Source organism: Catharus ustulatus, chromosome 1, assembly GCF_009819885.2.
Source record: "Catharus ustulatus isolate bCatUst1 chromosome 1, bCatUst1.pri.v2, whole genome shotgun sequence".
Taxonomy (NCBI): domain Eukaryota; kingdom Metazoa; phylum Chordata; class Aves; order Passeriformes; family Turdidae; genus Catharus; species Catharus ustulatus.
The window spans coordinates 57,178,012-57,197,356 of NC_046221.1; the positions used below are offsets into that span (position 1 = coordinate 57,178,012).

At 40.0% G+C, this 19,345-nt stretch overlaps 1 protein-coding gene across 12 annotated transcripts in view; it reads right to left on the reverse strand.

The window, feature by feature from the left end:
- The window catches only part of SUGCT (succinyl-CoA:glutarate-CoA transferase), a 348,238-nt gene that overhangs the window by 297,288 nt on the left and 31,605 nt on the right, over positions 1 to 19,345 (reverse strand). For all 12 annotated transcript variants that reach the window (XR_004418442.2, XR_004418449.2, XR_004418448.2 and 9 more), the window contains one exon: positions 7,651 to 7,742. Coding sequence is in view for 9 of the 12 variants with exons in the window: in XM_033064621.1 (XP_032920512.1) it covers positions 7,651 to 7,742 (92 nt within the window). In the remaining 3 variants the exon portion in view is untranslated. The remainder of the gene's footprint in view (positions 1 to 7,650; positions 7,743 to 19,345) is intronic.

The window sequence follows — 19,345 nt, forward strand, 5'->3', positions numbered from 1 at the left end:
GTATTTGACATCCTCCCACATGACACGCTTGTCTCTGAACTGGCCACTTGGTAGATAGAGGAACGGGTTGGATGGCTGCACTCAGTTGCAATTAGTCCAAGAAATTAGTATCTTTGAGTGAACTCATGAATAAAAACTACCACTGAAGACCAGGTATTCTTGCATATACACAAAACCACCACTTTGTGACACTGCAAATCATGAAGGATTTATCATGCAACTTTTTGTCCCAAGTAAAAATACTTCAACTCACCACTTCAAAAAGAAAGGAGATAATGTTATAGACAAGACAAACTAGTGAAGACTGAATTTTATTATGTCTAGAAGCCAAAGGCCTAAACAGTTTCTAAAGTATGCTGACACAGGTGCCAGTTTAGAAGGCAGAACCATAATGCTTCATTCTTCTCACTCCCTTTTTCTCCCTCCTCTTCAATCCCTCCCAAGTCAAAGCTCAGTTTTGTGTTTTCCACTATACACACTCCAGGTTTCTAGTAAGAAAACAAAAACATTTTTTTTACACATGTAAATATTACACATTCAAATACATGCAAATTTGTCTCCTGATTATATTCACTGAAAAGTTGTTTGTACAAATATCCTTTTTATGTATATCATCCCTTTTCTAGCACCAAGGGAATAATCTTAATGTTACATCATGTGTTTCAGAATTTCTGTAATCATTGGCATGATATACATCCCCTCTGACCCCAATGATAAAATTAACTTTTAATTTCAGCCCAGCTAGGCTTTTATCAGAGTGACTCTTCTGAAATAATCCCCATTTCCTACTCTGAAAATTTTCAGGTCAGGTGATCAGATTATCATAGCAGTTCCTTATTTTGAAGTCTTTTTGTTTGGTTGTTTTTTTTCAAGTTTTCAAGCTTTGAAGAAAAATTGCACTGCAAAGCTAATGAGACTCTTCCAGAATTCCAGGTACCCAAGTAAGCCTACCATAACACCACTTAAAATCATTACAATTGATAAATAATAACTGTTTGTCAAGTTACCATAAATATATTTAAACTAATGTAGGATTAATTCAATAAAATTAAACTTACAGAATTATTTTAATTAGTTATGTCTAAACTGCTAAGTGTAATTATTGTAATAATAATCTTCTAAATAAGACTGCAAGAATTGTTTCCTGATAATTATTAAATCAAGAGTGCCTTGGCTTCATGTAAGAAAATCTTCATCATCTTTTTTTTTGTACTCCAATAAGATTTACACAAGTCAATTCATATATACTATCATATTTTTCTTTAAAAATTTTTATTGTATTATCAATTGCATTAATAGAGCAATTCTGAAATAAAAAACAGCAGAACAGTATTTTCTATGTAAGATGGATGGAAAAGGCTCCTATTTTATTCATATCATGAAATTGACTAAAAATTACAAAACCTGTATAAAATATTGCAAATTTTTAAAAAAATAGTTACTCTCATTCAAACTGCAGTAAGGATTAGTCTGTGACTATCCATAGCCTAAATATCCATAGGATGATATACAAAGTACACAATATTAAGACGAACCCAGCTTTAGAAAGCAGTACTTTTTGAGGAATCTCTTATTTCTTCCTTCTCCACTCTTCTCCCACTTCCCTCTACACTAAGCTACTTCAGCTTCCCAATACAAAACACAACTCAAAGGTTCCAGCTATTTACCACCCTCATTGCACCCAACTCTGGGGAAAACGAGGAAAGTTCATTCTTCACTTCTATATGCACAGGCCTACTGAGAAAACTAATTAGCCCATGAGAAGGTTGTTGGTCCTCAGAGATACTGCAGAGAAATAAAAGAAAAAAACAAAGCAAACAAAACCTGCAAAAACCAACCAAACAAAAAACAAAAACATAAAAACCCCACACAGCAAAAAACTATACACACATAAAAAAATACCCAACCAAAACAGAAAAAATTAACTCATAGTATCTGTTGCAACTAATCAATTTCTTAAATTGTTCTTTCTTTATTATAATCACTTCATTGCATTCACTGGATTGAGAAGAAATCAAAAATACTTTAGATTTTGCGAACAGATGTGCTACAACATTCTTAGTTTGAAAACATTTTCCACTGTTTTCAGAATGTCATTAATTTCACCCTTGAAGGGGAAGACAACATTTTGAAAATGGAAAAATTTTTATTATTTTAATAGGTTGTTATATTTGTCATATTTATCCAGATAAATATAAAATATCCTTCTTGATCAAGTACTAAGCTACAGTAATTTCACGATTATAAGCCGCACTGAGTATAAGCCGCACTTCTGGGTTTCAGCAACTTTTCATTCTTTGTCCATACATAAGCCGCACCTGATTATAAGCCGCACGTTACAATACAGAGTGTGATAAAAGGTATCTATTCTATCACCACCTGTTGAGGATGGGGGCAGTGATCCTTATCTCAACGGCAGATATTCTGCTAATGGGCCATCCATTGAAACCAGGCAGGGCATTGTTCTTTATCTTTTCACAACCCATCCTTCCTCCAGAGAGTCATTTTCTGCTAATGGCCCACTGAGTCCCACTGTGTGACTGATAAAATTACCGCATCCCATTGGAAGTTGCTCCAGCCAGGGGGAAGAGCCCAACATTTCTCACCAAGATAAAAACAGAGATTTTGGGACACTAAGATAGACCCTTTCTCCACTGGACTCCAGAGGAAAACCGGATTTTTCCACATCACCACTGGACCTCTGGAGGGAAACTGCACCTTCTGCAGGAGTACTGCTCCAACTGAGCCACATCTGCCACTGCAGGAGGATGCAACCACCATTTAATGGGACTGCTACCAACACCCTGCCTGACAGGGTGTCAGGTTGTACTCTGACTTTGTCAGGGTTTGGAGTTTGTTTCTTTGTAGTACTGTATTTCTATTTTAATTTCCCTAGAAAAGAACTGTTATTCCTAATTCCCATATTTTTGCCTGAAAGCCCCTTGATTTCAAAATTATAATAATTTGGAGGGAGGGGGTTTACATACTCCTTTCAAAGAGAAGTTCCTACCTTTCTCAGTAGACACCTCTCCTCCAAACTAAAACAGCAACTTTTCGTTCTTTGTCCATATATAAGCTGCACCTGATTATAAGCCGCACTTTGGGTTCGGACCAAAATTTTAGTCAAAATGGTGCGGCTTATAATTGTGAAACTACTGTATGTGTAAACTATGTAATGCTTAAAAGCTAACATTTCCTTTGCCTCAGTAAAAAGTTCACCTTTTATTTCTCACCTTAGCTCATCTTTCTTTAATTTCCCCTTACAGAGCACTCCTACAAACTACTAGCCCTACACCGCTATGTTGTTTTTAACACGTTGGCTTTGCTTTATCCTAACACTCCACAACTTATAATTCTGAACCAGTGCACACAATTTCTAGCCATCCTTGGTCTTTCTACCAAGACTGATGACTAGCTGTTTTACATGAAGGATAAAGCTACACACACTCAGAGAAATACCTTCATTTAGACAGAGCTTCTGCCAGCACAGCAGTACCTCTGTGTAGCTAACATTATAGCAGTTATCTGGGCAAAGTAAGGATCTATACATTATCTTTTATTCAAGCAAGTTATTTCAAAAGTGACTAAAACCACCACCCCTGCGAGACAAAAATTATATTATTGCTCTGGTAGGAAGACCAAATGTAGCCCTAGCCAGGGAGAATGTGCCTTAAGCAAACAAAGCTGCCATCAAGCCTCAAGGGCGGGTTTGAATCCTAAATTAGGTGCAGCATCAGGACTTGCCCTTTCTTTGTTTGAAAGCATAAAGATTCACACCAGTAGAGCAGACTTTTTGTTTTTAAATCAATGTGCTTTGCTATTGTGTATTCTTATAGTTTACACTTTTATTCCTAATTTTTGCTGTTTGCTAAATTCCTTACAATTTGTTGACGTATTCTGGCCCAGATATAGCCACAACATTTTTGATTTTTTATTGCTCTGAATTTTGGTGGTTTTTTGTCCTTTGGCATAATTTCTCTTTTCAAACTTATGTCGGTAATACAAAAATCATCCATTTAAAATGAAAATTGTTTCGAAATGACATGCTTAATAAAAGCATTCTACATCCAGTAGTCTTTGCAGATGTGAAATAATTGCTGAAGCTAATATGAACCAGCAATGGCTGTATTTTCCAACAGCTCTGAGCTATATATACCATGCATATTCTTTCATAACAGTTTGTTTGGTACTGAACCAAAGAATGGCCTTACTAGATTGCAGACTAAATGCTGTCTCATATTCAATAAAACAAAATTGTTTTTTCTGCAAGAAAGAATACACCACCGTAAAGGTATTCCAAATATTGAAGACTGTGTGTAATAATAATCCACTAGTAGATGGAAGGGGATTTGTAACCAAATTGGGCTTTATTTAATTAATTTCAAGTTATTGCCTTGACGAGTCATAGAAATTTTCATCAAATGGATATTCATCTGGCACTGATATATTTGAATATTTTAAGTAAAAGCTCTCTGTTCATCAAATATGAAACTTGTAGCTGATGTTTAACGAGGAAATATCTATAAATTATGTTATCCAGGACAAGAAAATTTTAATCAGTCCAAACTTTGTCCTTTAGTATATTTTAATTTATGTAAAGAAAACCTGAATGTGTCCTGAAGCAACTACTTTCATTCAAAATGGGCTTGTGTTAGAGATTTACACAAAACAGATTCCCCTCATAAACACAATAGAATTTCTAATTTCACAGGTGTGATACACTTCTTATACAGAAGTAATCAAGTACATGTGTAAGAGCTTGAATCACATGCAGGTTTCTGTACACGAAACCATGATTTAAAAACACTATTCTACTGTGCTTGGGTTTGTACAATCAGCAAAAACAACACTAGCACAAATGCAGTTGTTTGTGCCAGTAATTTCGCAATACTGCAGAAGCTATAGCTTCAGTTCAAGGTTCAGAATATCACTCAGAAGCATTTCAAAGTTATTACTGTTAAGTGATACCGGGAGAAAAAAAAATATAAGGAAAAATGCAAGCTGTTCATTTTTTTTATAGGCAGGAATATATACTGCTATTGGATTATATATTTTTGTGTATGTCATATACAGGAAAAAATTTTAGTACCCTACTATTAAAATGCTTTCTAAGGAACTGTAAATATTTATACCTCAACATTAAACACCTCAGTCATGTATGCACATGGGTTTTGCTGCTGCTCATTTTCATTACAATTTGTCTGCTGCCTCAGCTGATGCCTCTAAGGCCATCCTGCAAGAACATTCAGTGGTTTGTTTACCAAAGGGACATTTCCAAAGAGCACTGTTGCACTGATTATGTTATGATTATGATTATGATGTTACTGCAGTTAAATACAAAACCAACACCATCTGTTATAATTTTGCTGGTTTTTTTCATTTTCAGTTTATGAGTGGCCTTTTCTATTCAAAAAAAAAAAAAAATAATCAGACCCTTGTCTACCCATTCAACTGAACTTATTACTTTTAGCCCATTAATCCCATGTTATCTAGCCAGCAAATAATTTAAGCTTTATTAAAAAAAAAAAAAAAAGAGCATGAAATTCTATTTTCCTTTTTCTTCTTTTTCTTTGGGCACTTTTCTAAATGTTGATTGAAACAAGGTTTTCTGCTTTTTTTCAGACTTAGTTTTGTGAAATGTTAAACACAATTCTGTCAGATGAGCATAAATGTAAAAAAAAAAGGGAACATTTTTCTGTGAATAATACTTTGCTACTTTAAAGTAACTGTCAAACAAGCATACAATATGATTTTACAGCCACTTTGGTAAGTTTTCACTACAACAAAAAGCACATTTGTTTTTTTGGAGTCATTGACTACTTAAGTATTTGAAACAATACTGTCCCTTTTCACATCAAAAAATGGTTTTGAGAAACTGAGGAAATACTACATAAACAACTTCAAATAAAGAAAAATAAGAAAATTTTGGCATGTTTAATTATGCAAAAGAGTGACTAAGTTCAAATGAATTGTTAGAAGTCGCCACAGAACAGACAAAGCTGCTACTGACAAGGACTAAATGACTCCTATGATTACGTTACCTCAGGTCTTGGTGAGATGATGTGAACATCTGGTTTTCCAGTGTCAATCTTAACACAATCTTTTAATAAAATCCATCTTCATAACAGCCACTGAGGGCATTCATAATATAACTTCCATGCAATCACTCAGTGTAACAGTTATTTATTCGGGTATTCACATATCATTGCAAAGTTCTGTGTTTTTCAATCTTTCTATCTACTTTTCTTTATCCATGTTATGCTACCATCTTCCCCTTTCTAACCATTTTTCTATCCTTTTAATTTGGATTGGTACATTTTGAGGTGTGCATGAAGTTTTTGGCATTGTATTGGAAGTATTAATCTCCATTCTACAGACACAATGTTATATTTACTTACACTACAATTACTGTGATCAGTCACTGCTTCGCGCATATGTGCATTATATATTTGAAGGGAAGCGCCTGTAAGGACTGCACTCAATTTCATGTCTTCTCATGTTCTGACATGGGGCAACCTATGAGTAAATACCACTAACACAGCAGAAATGGACAGTCTCAGGAAACTAGGCACAAGATGTTTCAGCTTACTCAGTCCAAAAATGCTTGGTTTTGACTCTTTTTCCCTAATAAAAAGGACAATTCTGGTAACAATAGCTGCCAGAAGTACAAACTTCTGATGTTTGCCATTGTTCTCAGTAGAAAACAAGACTCTTGGCAGAATATCAACCCTACAATAGATTTGTATCCAGATCATGTGTGGTTAGTTTTCAACAACCTACTCAAACATGAACAGCTGACACTTAGTACAGAAACTTTATTAATTCCTTGTTTATCTAGTATGCAAGTACTGTACTCACAAGACCTGCACTACTGCTTCCAGAGTACCAGGAGCACCACCACAGAACAGTATCTAGCATTTATAATGCATAGAACAGACTTTTAACACTACCTCACTTGAAAATGGACACTAGGGACCACATTCCCTGCATCTGTAGGTGATTCAGGACAGCTTAATTAAATGCTTATTTGACCAGCATTTTTCTGAGGTGAAGACACACGTTCTGTGTACCTCTAGAATCCAGATACTAAGCTACTGTCATGCTTCCTGCACAGCCACAACTACCAAAGATCTTGGGTGTCAGTGGGAATAGGAAGCACATAAAGTTTCTCCAGAAATACATGGCATCTGTCTGCCTATTTGGAGGTAGAATGATTAAAAAATATCCAGCTTTTGTCAGATTTACATAGATAGCTTCACAATTCCTGCAAAAAAATGGGAATATCAATATCCAAGCATCAGTGAGGCCTTACACTCATAAGTATGGTTCGCTCATCCAGCTGTCAACAATGTTGACTACAAGTGGCCATTAACAGGTTAGCATACATAGCCAATTTACTCACTGGAGATTTAGGATTTTTCTTTTTCTCTAATTTTCTGTTTCTTGAGCATTTTTCTTTACAAGCCTGCAGTGAGGTACCTGAAGTATATAAGTTTATTATTTTCTTAGATTCCCAGAGATGGGACCTCTTGTTGGACTCAGGAGAATTTGCCTAACAGATGTGTTACATTACGCTGACTTGTTCCATGCAGCAGCTAGTTTTGGTATATGGCACAAAGATTCTATGAATTTGTAAGTTGTGAACTATACCTCATGCCCTGTGATATGCATAAGACCAGAAACAGCAGCAGCAATGGAGTCATATCCACCTCTCTGAACCAGCGGACCAGTTTGACCATAACCTAAAAGAGAAACAGAACAACTAGTAATTCAATCAAGGACAAGTACAACTAATGTAAACTAATATTGCTCCTCAGCTTTTGTTAACAAGCTGTCCAGATTGTACAACCAGTGAATGCTACTGTATTCTATTTATTCCTGCACATTTTCAAGAGTAAAGTTAGGTTTATCGTCTGTGGGTTGAGTATGGGATTGATCTTAATTCTAGACAGAGACTTATATCCTTGCTATGTTTCATTTCTTTCAGATAAAATTTCTTTTTAAATTCACTGTGTCAGTTGAGGTTGGACTCAGATGTTATTTCAGAAACTCTAACAGTATCTCTACAGGCCTACAATTCCTGTCCAACAGGTCCCATCCTGCCTGCGTTACCTCCACTCTGCTGTAAGGATACCTTGAAAACCCCAAACAATACTAAAATCATGACATCGTGGTGTGGACACATGAATTGTTCCCCCCTCATTTCTGTTACTTTATTCCTTAGCTAAACAGAGCTACCTTCAAAACAAAACATTGTTTACAAGAGATGGCAAGGCTTTAGCAAGTACATACAATCTGTTTGCCATGAGTTAGCATCAATGAAATCCAAAATATTAAGAATTTTTACTGAACAACCTAATACAGTTTTGTTCAGCAGTAAAATTTGAAAAAACAGTTGTAGCCCAAAGGATGCTGTCTTGCTTTTCTTTGCTATAGTCATCATGTTCTTCCAACAACAACCACATAATCTTCCAATTGAGGAGGTCTTGCACAAGCAGCTGAGGAGGTCACTGGAACCAGTGACCACCAACACAGAGGGTAGGAGTCAATAGGGAAGGACCAACAGATTTGACTGATCATTTCTATTAGTTCTAATAACAGCAGAACCCTCAATAATCAGATTTCCTCTGTCCTCAGAGGAAGCACATTCAAAGCTATTCTTGTGCTTTCTCTTCTGATATCTCTTAGAGAAATCCCTTGAAGCAGTTACAAGATATTTCTCACAGACAAGATTCCTAATTTAACTTTCGTTTCAAAACAACATTTCTGTTTAATTCTTACCTGTGAGGACAGAATTAGAATTACAGTAATGTCACAGTTATAAGCCGTACATTATAATACAGAGTGTGATAAAAGGTATCTGTTCTATCACCATCTGTTGAGGGAGGGAGCAGTGATCCTTATCTCCACAGTAGATATTCTGCTAATGAGCCATCCACTGAAACCAGGTGGGGCATTGTTCTTTGTCTTTTCACAACCCATCCTTCCCCCAGAGAGTCATTTTCTGCTAATGGCCCATTGAGTCCCACTGTGTGACTGATAAAATTACTTCATCCCATTGGAAGTTGCTCCAGACAGAGGGAAGAGCCCAACATTTCTTACCAAAATGAAAAAAGAGGTTTTGGGACACTAAGATAGACCCTTTCTCCACTGGACTCCAGAGGAAAACTGGATTTCTCCACATCGCCACTGGACCTCTGGAGGGAAACTGCACCTGCTGCAGGAGCACTGCTTCAACTGAACCACATCTGTCACTGCAGGAGGATGCAGCCACCATTTAATGGGACTGCTACCAACACCCTGCCTGACAGGGTGTCAGGTTGTACTCTGACTTTGTCAGGGTTTGGAGTTTGTTTCTTTGTAGTACTGTATTTCTATTTTAATTTCCCTAGAAAAGAACTGTTATTCCTAATTCCCATATTTTTGCCTGAAAGCCCCTTGATTTCAAAATTATAATAATTTGGAGGGAGGGGATTTACATTCTCCATTTCAAAGAGAAGCTCCTGCCTTTCTCAGCAGACACCTGTCCTCCAAACTAAACCAGCAATTTTTCGTTCTTTGTCCATATATAAGCCGCACCTGATTATAAGCCGCACTTCGGGTTTGGACCAAAATTTTAGTCAAAATGATGTGGCTTATAATTGTGAAATTACTGTATATCAACATCTATTGCAAGGCAAAAGTTCCTAAATCTCCTTGATTCCTTTTTATAATTTGCCTGGAAAAAATCTTTATATACAGTCTGTTCAGTAGACATGACAGTCTAAGCACTGGCTTTGAGAATTAAAGCAGCCAATTAAAAATCATTTTTCTTTGAGTAAATATACCTCAGTTCCTCCACTTGACTGATGCTGTTACATGCATAATTCACAAATTACTCTTAATATATAGTATGAGAGGATTATGATGACTGAAAACTGGAGTTAAAGCACTTTGTTATTCCAATTAATTAATCATACCAAGCAAAACAATATCCGTTTACCATACAGATTTCCCCATTATACCACAAACTATCTCAATTGCTTGATCTTTTTCTGGAAATATGAGATCCACGTTGTGCAAGTTGTAGAGGAACTCAGATTTTACACTCCGTGTCACAGGGAATATCAGAATACTGACTTGATCAACGTAGCTTTAAAACAAACATTTTGCAAGGAAAAAAGTCAACACTTTTCTTATGGTCAAATCTGTGTCACTACTCACAAGAGAGAAGAAAAAACGTACCAGTTTACCCAGCTTTATTTGAAATCTGACAACAGCTGACTTTGAGATACCAAAGAGAACTCACGGCATTTACTTTTCTATTTACACTCTTAAGTTTACCTCAAAGAACAGTATATTCAAATACAAGAGGACTAGCAAATAAAATATACTGGATCCACCCAAAAATGTCCCAAAGAGCTCTAACTAAGCATATACCATTATCTCATTGGAATGAACTGTAGAATTAAAACCAGTTAAGTGTGTGGGGCCACTTCAAAAGCAAAATCTTGCTCAATAAAAAAAGTACTCAAAACATCTTTAATTGAATAGTGAAAAGCATATTGAAGTAAGTGAGAAACTACGTACTGGCCCCAATTACTAACAAAGAAAAGACATCTCAACACATCTACTCACACAAATGTTTTCATAAACAGCAAACATCTGAAAATTAAACATGTAGTAGACAGAACAACTATACAACACTTTGCAATGTTCTTCTGGTAAGGATAAACATCCATCCCTCAAACACTGAATCTAGGCAAGGTGACAGGTAACAAGATCTGCATTTTCCTAGAGGAGTTGCACAAAAAAAATATTTAACTCCTTTTCAGACATTGTAACAGCCCAGTTTCAAACTAAAAAATAACATTTAATGGCTTTGTGGTTAAGATTAGAACTTGTATGGAGTGTTTAATTAATCTTCACAGGTCACAATAGATTAAAAAGAAATAAAATATGTAATTCCGCTTTTGATCTGAATTCTGAGGGAACAAAGCTAGTGTGGGTACAAAATCTGTTGTCATTGCAAATGGTTTGTCCCAGGAAACATGGGTATACAAGATTTCTGGAAGAAAAATAGAGTTAAGTAAGACATAGTTATCGCTCAAAATGAAAGATCTCATTATCCAGAAAAAAATCAAACATCAAACATTAATTTCATGGTCAGTGGAGCAACCCAGTGCACATGTTTTAGAAATAACTATGAACACAAACACACAAAGCATAAAGAAGTGTCCAAAATCATATTCAAAAAATATTCAGTCTGGTACACAGATTTTATAGTAACTGTAATATATACATATACATACATAGGTACATATATATGTGTACATAAATAAATATATAAATATATAAATATATAAATATATAAATATATAAATATATAAATATATAAAATAACTCCCTAAAGATAAAAATGCCACCTAAAGTTTATGTTTGTCCACATACCCTGTGTTCTCTGACACTTAATTCAGTGTGAAAAGTGTAGATTTGCAATTACAACCTCAAACATAAATATAGACGCCTGCTAAAAACGATGCAGTTAGTGTTTTAAAGTTTAGACAGAGTGAAAAATACTTAAGGGTAAAAAGATAATCCCAGTTGAATACAGAGAGAATAGATTTAACAGAGATGATCTCAGAAGGTACGATAAGGCACCTGATTACACTCCTGCTCCCCTTTAGTGGAGCTTATCACTGTTATCTACAATCAATATTTAAATAGTCTCTACCAGTAAAGAATTTATTTTAGATCCATAAGTCCAGTGCAGGCATTTTTACTTTGGGGAATAGATTTCAGAGAGACAAAAGAATTTAAATTTTAATTTAATAAAACTAAGTGTTTTCTACATCATTTCAGCTTGCCTAGATTCTAAATCTCATGTAAAGCTTTAGATTTGTATAAAACAGAATCTGTAAGGAACAAAAGAAAGTTGCACCATTCAACTCCCAAAATCCCCATTCTATACCTTGCAGTATGAAGACATGATTTCTTCTAATACCTGTCACATCCTCATGTATCTAGAATTCAAAATCATTGCAGTATGAGCTGGTGTTCTCCACTGCAAAATGTACATCAGTTTCACGATCAAACTGAGTACAACACAATAACCTCCAGTTAGATTTACAAGCGCTTCCTAAAAATTGTCATTGTCTGAGCATTATTTAATCTTTCATAGCAAGCTTTTGAAATTGCCAGAAACAGAGAATCACATAGAATCACAGAATGGGTAGGGTTGGAAGAGACCACAATGGGTCATATGGTCCAACATTCCTGCTCAAGTAGGGTCATCCCAGAGCACATGGCACAGGATTGTGTCCAGATGGTCTTTGAGTATCTGCAGTGAGGGAGACTCAACACCCTTTCTGGGAAATTTTTTCCAGTGCTTGGTCACCAGCACGGTAAAGAACTTGTTCCTCATATTCAGGGGGAACTTGCTATGTATCACTTTGTTCCCGTCGCCTCAATTGCTGTTTGGCACTATCAAGGGCCTGGCTCCATCCTCTTGGCACCCTCCGTTCAGGTGTTTAGAGACATTGATGAAGCTCCCTCCCAGTCATCTCTTCTGGGCTGAACAGGCCCAGTTCCCACAACCTGCTCCAGTCCCTCAACCTTTGTTGCTCTCCAATGGCCCCACTCCAGGAGCTCCATGTCACTCTTTTCCTGAGGAGCCCAGAACTGGACACAGCACTCCAGATGTGCCTCACCTGGGCTGAACAGAGGGTCAGGATCACCTCTTTCCACCTGCTGGCAATGCTTTCACCAATGCACCTGAGGAGACCATTGGCTGCCTTGGCCACAAGGGCTCACTGCTGGCTCATGGACAGCTTGTTGTCCACCAGGACCCACAGGTCCTTCTCTGCAGAGCTGCTTTCCAGCTGCCCCCAGCCTGTACTGGTGCAGGGGGTTATTCTTCCCCAGGCACAGGACCCTGCAATCACCTTTGTTGAATTTCAAGCACTGCTTTCTCCCATCTCACAGTCTTCTATTCTCTCCCATCTCTCCCAATGCCCTTTTGAAGACCATTTTGAAGCCCTTTGGGGAACTGGCCACTCCTCCCAGCTTTGTGTTGTCAGTGATCTTGCTGAGGAGCCATCTGCCCCTTCCCTGAGCCACTGATGAACAAATTAAACAATACTGGGCCGAGTAGTGAGCCCTGGGGGACACCACTAGGGAGAGCCTCCAGCTAGAATCTGTGCCACTGATTATAACCAGTAAAGGACTATTTGCTTATTCAGCATAATAACACCTAAATCTTCCTGTTCTGACCATGCAGCCAAGTCTATCTTCCGCATAAGAAAGTGTAGAAACCTTTACTTTTTGAAGTTTTTTGTGAGTAAGAAAAGTTAACTGGCTATGAGAATTACGAAAGAACTGGCACTGGCTGCTTTATGACAGCTTAAGGGAAACGTGGGCCTTTACTGCAGGCATTTGCAAAGCAAACGCCACAGCTTTCCACCAACAATCCTGCACCCTTAGCTCAAACAAGAAGGAAGAAAGAGACTTTAACTGATTGGAAAGTTCTGAAAAATAAAGGATTCTAAACAGAGCCAGTAAAGATAAATTTGAACACGAAAAGTTTTAAAGAATTTTTTTAACTAAGATCTCCACTATCACTCTTTGCTAGACTGCAGCATTACATAGCATATGAATTTTCAAAATGGGACATGCTAATGTAACACAAAAAATCATGTATCTACTTTTCTTTTAACATTTGGGTAAATATGACAAATAAAATTTTACAAAATAATGTGACTAATATGGAATAATGAAGTTCACAGATGTTCTAAAGGCTCCAGCTGTTTGATGGCCAAACCTTTGATATGGAGCAACAACAGAAGACTTAAGGTGCCTAAAAATATTTAGCAAAACTGAAGAATAATCATGTCAAGATAAACAGTAAATTATAGTAACATTAAGATATTCATCACTAGCTGGGGGCACTGCAGAAGTAACTTTATGCAAGACATTAATTGCAGCTGACTGAAGATTTATTTGGTAAAATAACAGTAAATTCACGAATACAAGCTGCACTGAGTATAAGCCGTATCTCTGGGTGTTGGCAAACATTTTGTTTTTTGTCCATAAATAAGCCGCACCCGAGTATAAGCCGCTCTGTGTTCGCAGCGAGGACCCGCGTGCAACAAAGTTGCCACATAGTAACCGAACCGCAGCAGGGCGGGGTTTACTGGCTCGGCTCGGGGCCATGAGGTCTCGGGGTTGCCGACAGGGCTGGGTGGCCCAGCTCGGTGCTGCCGCTCAATGGAGCCGCTCGGGGTCAGCCGCCGCCACCGCTGGGCTCGGTCACCCCGGCCCGGCGCTGCCCCGCGGCGGCAGGGGGGGCACAGAGCCCGCTGGCACCTGCGGCGGCGATGGGAGCTGGGGATGTACCCTGCCTGCTCCTGCGGCGGCGGCACGCGGGGACGGGAGCCCCCTGAGCCGCGGTGCCAGCAGGAGGGAGCTGCCCCGCCTTCCCCCGAGCCGCGGGGCCAAGCAGGAGAGGGCCCCTGCCTCCTCCGAGCCGCGGGGCCAAGCAGGAGAGAGCTGCCCGCCTTCCCCCGAGCCGCGGGGGCAAGCAGGAGAGAGCTGCCCGCCTTCCCCCGAGCCGCGGGGACAAGCAGGAGAGAGTTGCCCCTGCTTTCCCCGAGCCGCGGGGCCAGCAGGAGAGAGCTGCCCCGCCTTCCCCATCCCCTGTGCTGCCTGCATGGAGCAGCTCCACCCGCCGCGCAACAGAGTATCAATTTGTAACAACCGCGTAAATGCAGGGTTTTACTGGCAGGAGCTCGACTTTGCAGTTTGCACTGACTTGGTTTGCACTCCCAGGGTTGAAAATGTCAGAAAATTATTCACATATTGGCCGCACCTGAATATTAGTCGTATTCCCGGTATGGGAGCAAAATTTTAGTCAAAACAGTGCGGCTTGTATTCGTGAAATTACTGTAATTGAAGCATATAAATTTCCTGACAATACTGGTAATATATACACATTGCAATTAAATCTATTAAATGAGATTGTTGCTATTATCTGATTAAATTACATTGGCATTAATATACCATAATTCCTGACAAATGGAAAAACTGCAAGTATTTCTCTCTTCCAGAATTTTTTAGTTAAATCAGACACATACATTTAAAAAAAAACCAACATTCTTCAATGGGAAATAAATATCATCTACTTTTCCGGGGTAGGTGTGACATTCCTCCATGATGAAATGGGGCAAATTATTCTGAAATATAGAAGTTACTTCTAATACAACAAAGCTTACAGTTCTGGGCTTAGTGAGTAGCAGCCATGTGATGGCACTCAAGGTTTGGAACATAGCACAGGAAAAATTATAATACTTTTAGGCATCATATGGGACAAAAGTTTAGGGAAAAAATAACATGGCATAACAAACTACTGTTAGTTTATCCACTTTTAAATGGTCAATATATTTATAACATAAGAGAGACATAATTTGCTTTACAATCTGCTCTAAATGATTCTGTTCTGAGAAACAGAAATAAATATTATGAAGTAAGAAAGGTCAGGCTGAAGATTACGAAAAAAACATAATAACAGTAAAAGTTGCTGGACTGCACAGAAGTGTTACTACCCAAGTTGCCAAATGTTCAAAATGTCACACTAAATTTAAAAATGCTAGCAAAAAACCCCAACTCAGACCTGTTTCAAGACAGAAGTCTGTTAGAAGAACAGACTAATGTGTTCTTACAGGTTTAGCTTTCTAATACCACGTCAGCTACAACATAGCTTTATTTCATTTTTGCCAGATAACAGTGGGATTTTTTGAGACATTCTTCATAAATTTTTAGAAAGTAGGCAAACCAATTAAACTACTTGGTCCCAGACCAAGTTGCATGTGTCTGTAGATTCTATGCTATTCCAAGATATGTACAGAACACACATTTGGACCCCCTACTTCCTTGCCTAGGAGTTACTGATGTTACAATGACAGAATTCCTTACATGTATAAAACCAATTCATTTTGGCTAGGAACTGCCTGAAAGCATTTGGGATAAACAGGCACTACTATGTTGCAAAATGATCACTTTAGAGACAATCACTCTATAAAAAGTATTTTTAAGTAGGTTAGTTTAGATTCATTTGGGATTTTTATGAAGATCAACAAAAACATTTCTACATTTCTCAGCTTGTTGAGCATTTACAGTAATTTCACGAATACAAGCCGCACCAATTTGACCAAAATTTTGGTGGAAACCCGGAAGTGCGGCTAATATTCCGGGGCGGCTAATCTATTAACAAAATTCTAAAAGCTGCCAACACGGAAGTGAGAGCCCGCGGCAGCCCCAAGCCAAGCTGGAGCCCGGCCGGCCCCGGCAGAGGTGGGAAAGCCTGGCAGAGGCGGGGCCAGCAGTGTGGGGGCGGGCGGCAGAGCCTGAGCCAGCAGGGCGGGGCAGGGAGGGCGGCAGAGCCTGAGCCAGCATGGCGGGGGAGCCCGGGAGAACTGGGGCTAGCAGTGCAGGGGAGCATGGCAGAAGCAGGAAGGCCGGCGGGTGGGGCTGCCTGGCAGCGGGGGAAGCCCAGCATAATCGGGGCCAGCAGCGTGGGGGAGCCCGGCGGTGCGGGGGCCTGCAGTGCCGGCCAGGGCGAGGAAACGCGGCGGCGGTGCAGACGGGAGGGGGCGGCCGGCGAGCCTGGTGGCGGCGGCGGCAGCCCTGCCGGCGGGGCGAGCGAAAGCGGCGCTCGCGAAGCGCCGCCGCCGCTCGCGGAAGCGCCGCCGCCGCGAGCGAAGCGCCGCCGCTCGCGGAAGCGCCGCCGCCGCGAGCGAAGCGCCGCCGCCGCTCGCAGAAGCGCCGCCGCCGTGAGCGAAGCGCCGCCGCCGCTCGCGGAAGCACCGCCGCCGCGAGCGAAGCGCCGCCGCCGCTCGCGGAAGCGCCGCCGCCGCGAGCGAAGCGCCGCCGCCGCGAGCGAAGCGCTGGCGCTGCGGGGCGGGCGCGGCGCTCGCGAGGCGCGGCGCAGGGCGAGCGAAAGCGGCAGCGGGGCGGGCGGCGAGCCCGGCGGCGGCAGCCCTGCCAGCCGGGCGAGCGAACGCGGCAGCGGGGCGGTGCTGACGGGAGAGGGGGGCCAGCGAGCCCGGCGGCGGCGGCAGCACCAGCCGGCCAGCCCCGCCGAGCCGTGGCGCTGAGCTGGGCCACCCGGCCCCGTCGGCAACCATGAGCGGGCTGAGCCTTCCTGGCCCCGCCCCGAGCCAGTAAAGCCCGCTATGCCGCGATCCTGTTACTAATTGGCCAATTTGTGAAAGCTGCGCACGGATTCTCGCGACGAACGAAAGTGCGGCTAATATTCGGGGTGCGGCTTATCTATTGACAAAGACAGCAACATTGTCGAGGCACCGGGGGTGCGGCTTATAATCCGTGCGGCTTGTATTCGTGAAACTACTGTAATTTGTATTTCACAAAATTTAACAGCCCAAGATAGTGGCTCACAAACAATTTGCACATTCAGACTGAGAAAGAAGGAAAACTACTAAATGCACAGAAACTGGAAAGGGGAGAATGAAAACTCATTCAACACCTGAAATCACTATTCTCACTTCTTCAATACAATGTGCTTTCAAGCTAATGATGGCCTCAATTAAATCTACAGGACAGCCTGAGTATGACTTTATGTGTCATAAAAAGAAAGGTCAGCATTTCCCATTATGACCTGTGTTCAAACTATTTGTAACACATGCAAGAGAAAACCAAAAGCCATAATTTCTGCACTTCTTCATGATTTGATAGCATGATAAAACTTTTTAAGGCCAAATATAAAACACATTGTACTAAAAGGACAGGAGAAACCAACAAGGAGACATGTTGTCAACACAAACCAATTCCCTGTAGCTCAATTCTCAGATGACAAATGACATTAAAAAGTCAGGCCGTATAGGATATTCTGAGCAAAACATAGAAAAATATGTTCAACATAGGCATTTCTACAAATAGGAACTAAACATTGTCACAAATTCAATCCAGATAGATGGCTATCCCTGCTGAATAACAAATTAATGAGAAACACCTTTTGGCTTGTTCTACTGCCAAAAGAAAATATTCAATTAAAGACAGCTTACATCTTTACTTAATAAAGATTAATGAAACAAGCAGAAGAACACAAGCAATTCTCTGCTATGACAAAAGCCAAAGCCTAACAGACGCATTATATGAAACTTTGCAGTGTCAGAGCTGCCAAATGCATTAGTGAAACGAGTAACAACTTTCAGAAAATGCTTGCCATGTGCTGGTCAGAAGGAAAGGAAGTACAACTTCCTGAATAGGCAGGCTTACAGGAGATCAGAACAGATACAAGAAAGGTGAAGTCAGAGAAAACTGTCAAGAGAGATGAAAGGATGTTAAAAAAAAATAAGCCTTAAGTCAGCAAGCATAAAATCTGACCAATCTGATAAAAATATTTCATTTCCCAATTGATGATTGCAAATGCGTTCAATATTTATTGCTTTTACACATGTTGATTTAGACATTCTAACCCTGTCTTTTGAACAAAATCAGGTGTTGGAAGGCATAGACATAACAATATTGTTAAATCAAACAAAATACTCTATGCTAAGATTTAGCTACTGAAAGACTAGAAAAGGGCAAACAACAGCCTCTGCCAGTTGTTCAACTCCATTCAATTTTCAAGCGATGAGTACCCAGTTTCACTCAACTCCTCTTAAGGCACCAACCACACTTCTGGGACACAGCCACATACCGTTTTACACAACACAAGTTCCTCTTTCAAAAGGTTTTTAATCAGCCTGCAAACTTCTAGGTGCCATATTTTCTAGCTTTATAATATGCCAAATATAAGTTACAAGGAAGCAGTCCTACCCTCCATAGCTCAAACTGTACAGTAATTTCACAATTATAAGCCACATCATTTTGACTAAAACTTTGGTCCGAACCCAAAGTGTGGCTTATAATCAGGTGCGGCTTATATATGGACAAAGAACAAAAAGTTGCTGGTTTAGTTTGGAGGACAGGTGTCTGCTGAGAAAGGCAGGAGCTTCTCTTTGAAATGGAGAATGCAAACCCCCTACCTCCAAATTATTAGAATTTTGAAATCAAGGGGCTTTCAGGTAAAAATATGGGAATTAGGAATAACAGTTCTTTTCTAGGGAAATTAAAATAGAAATACAGTACTACAAAGAAACAAACTCCAAACCCTGACAAAGTCAGAGTACAACCTGACACCTCGTCAGGCAGGGTTTTGGCAGCAGTTCCATTAAATGGTGGTTGCATCCTCCTGCAGTGACAGATATGATTCAGTTGAAGCAGTGCTCCTGCAGCAGGTGCAGTTTCCCTCTGGAGGTCCAGTGGTGATGTGGAGAAATCCAGTTTTCCTCTGGAGTCCAGTGGAGAA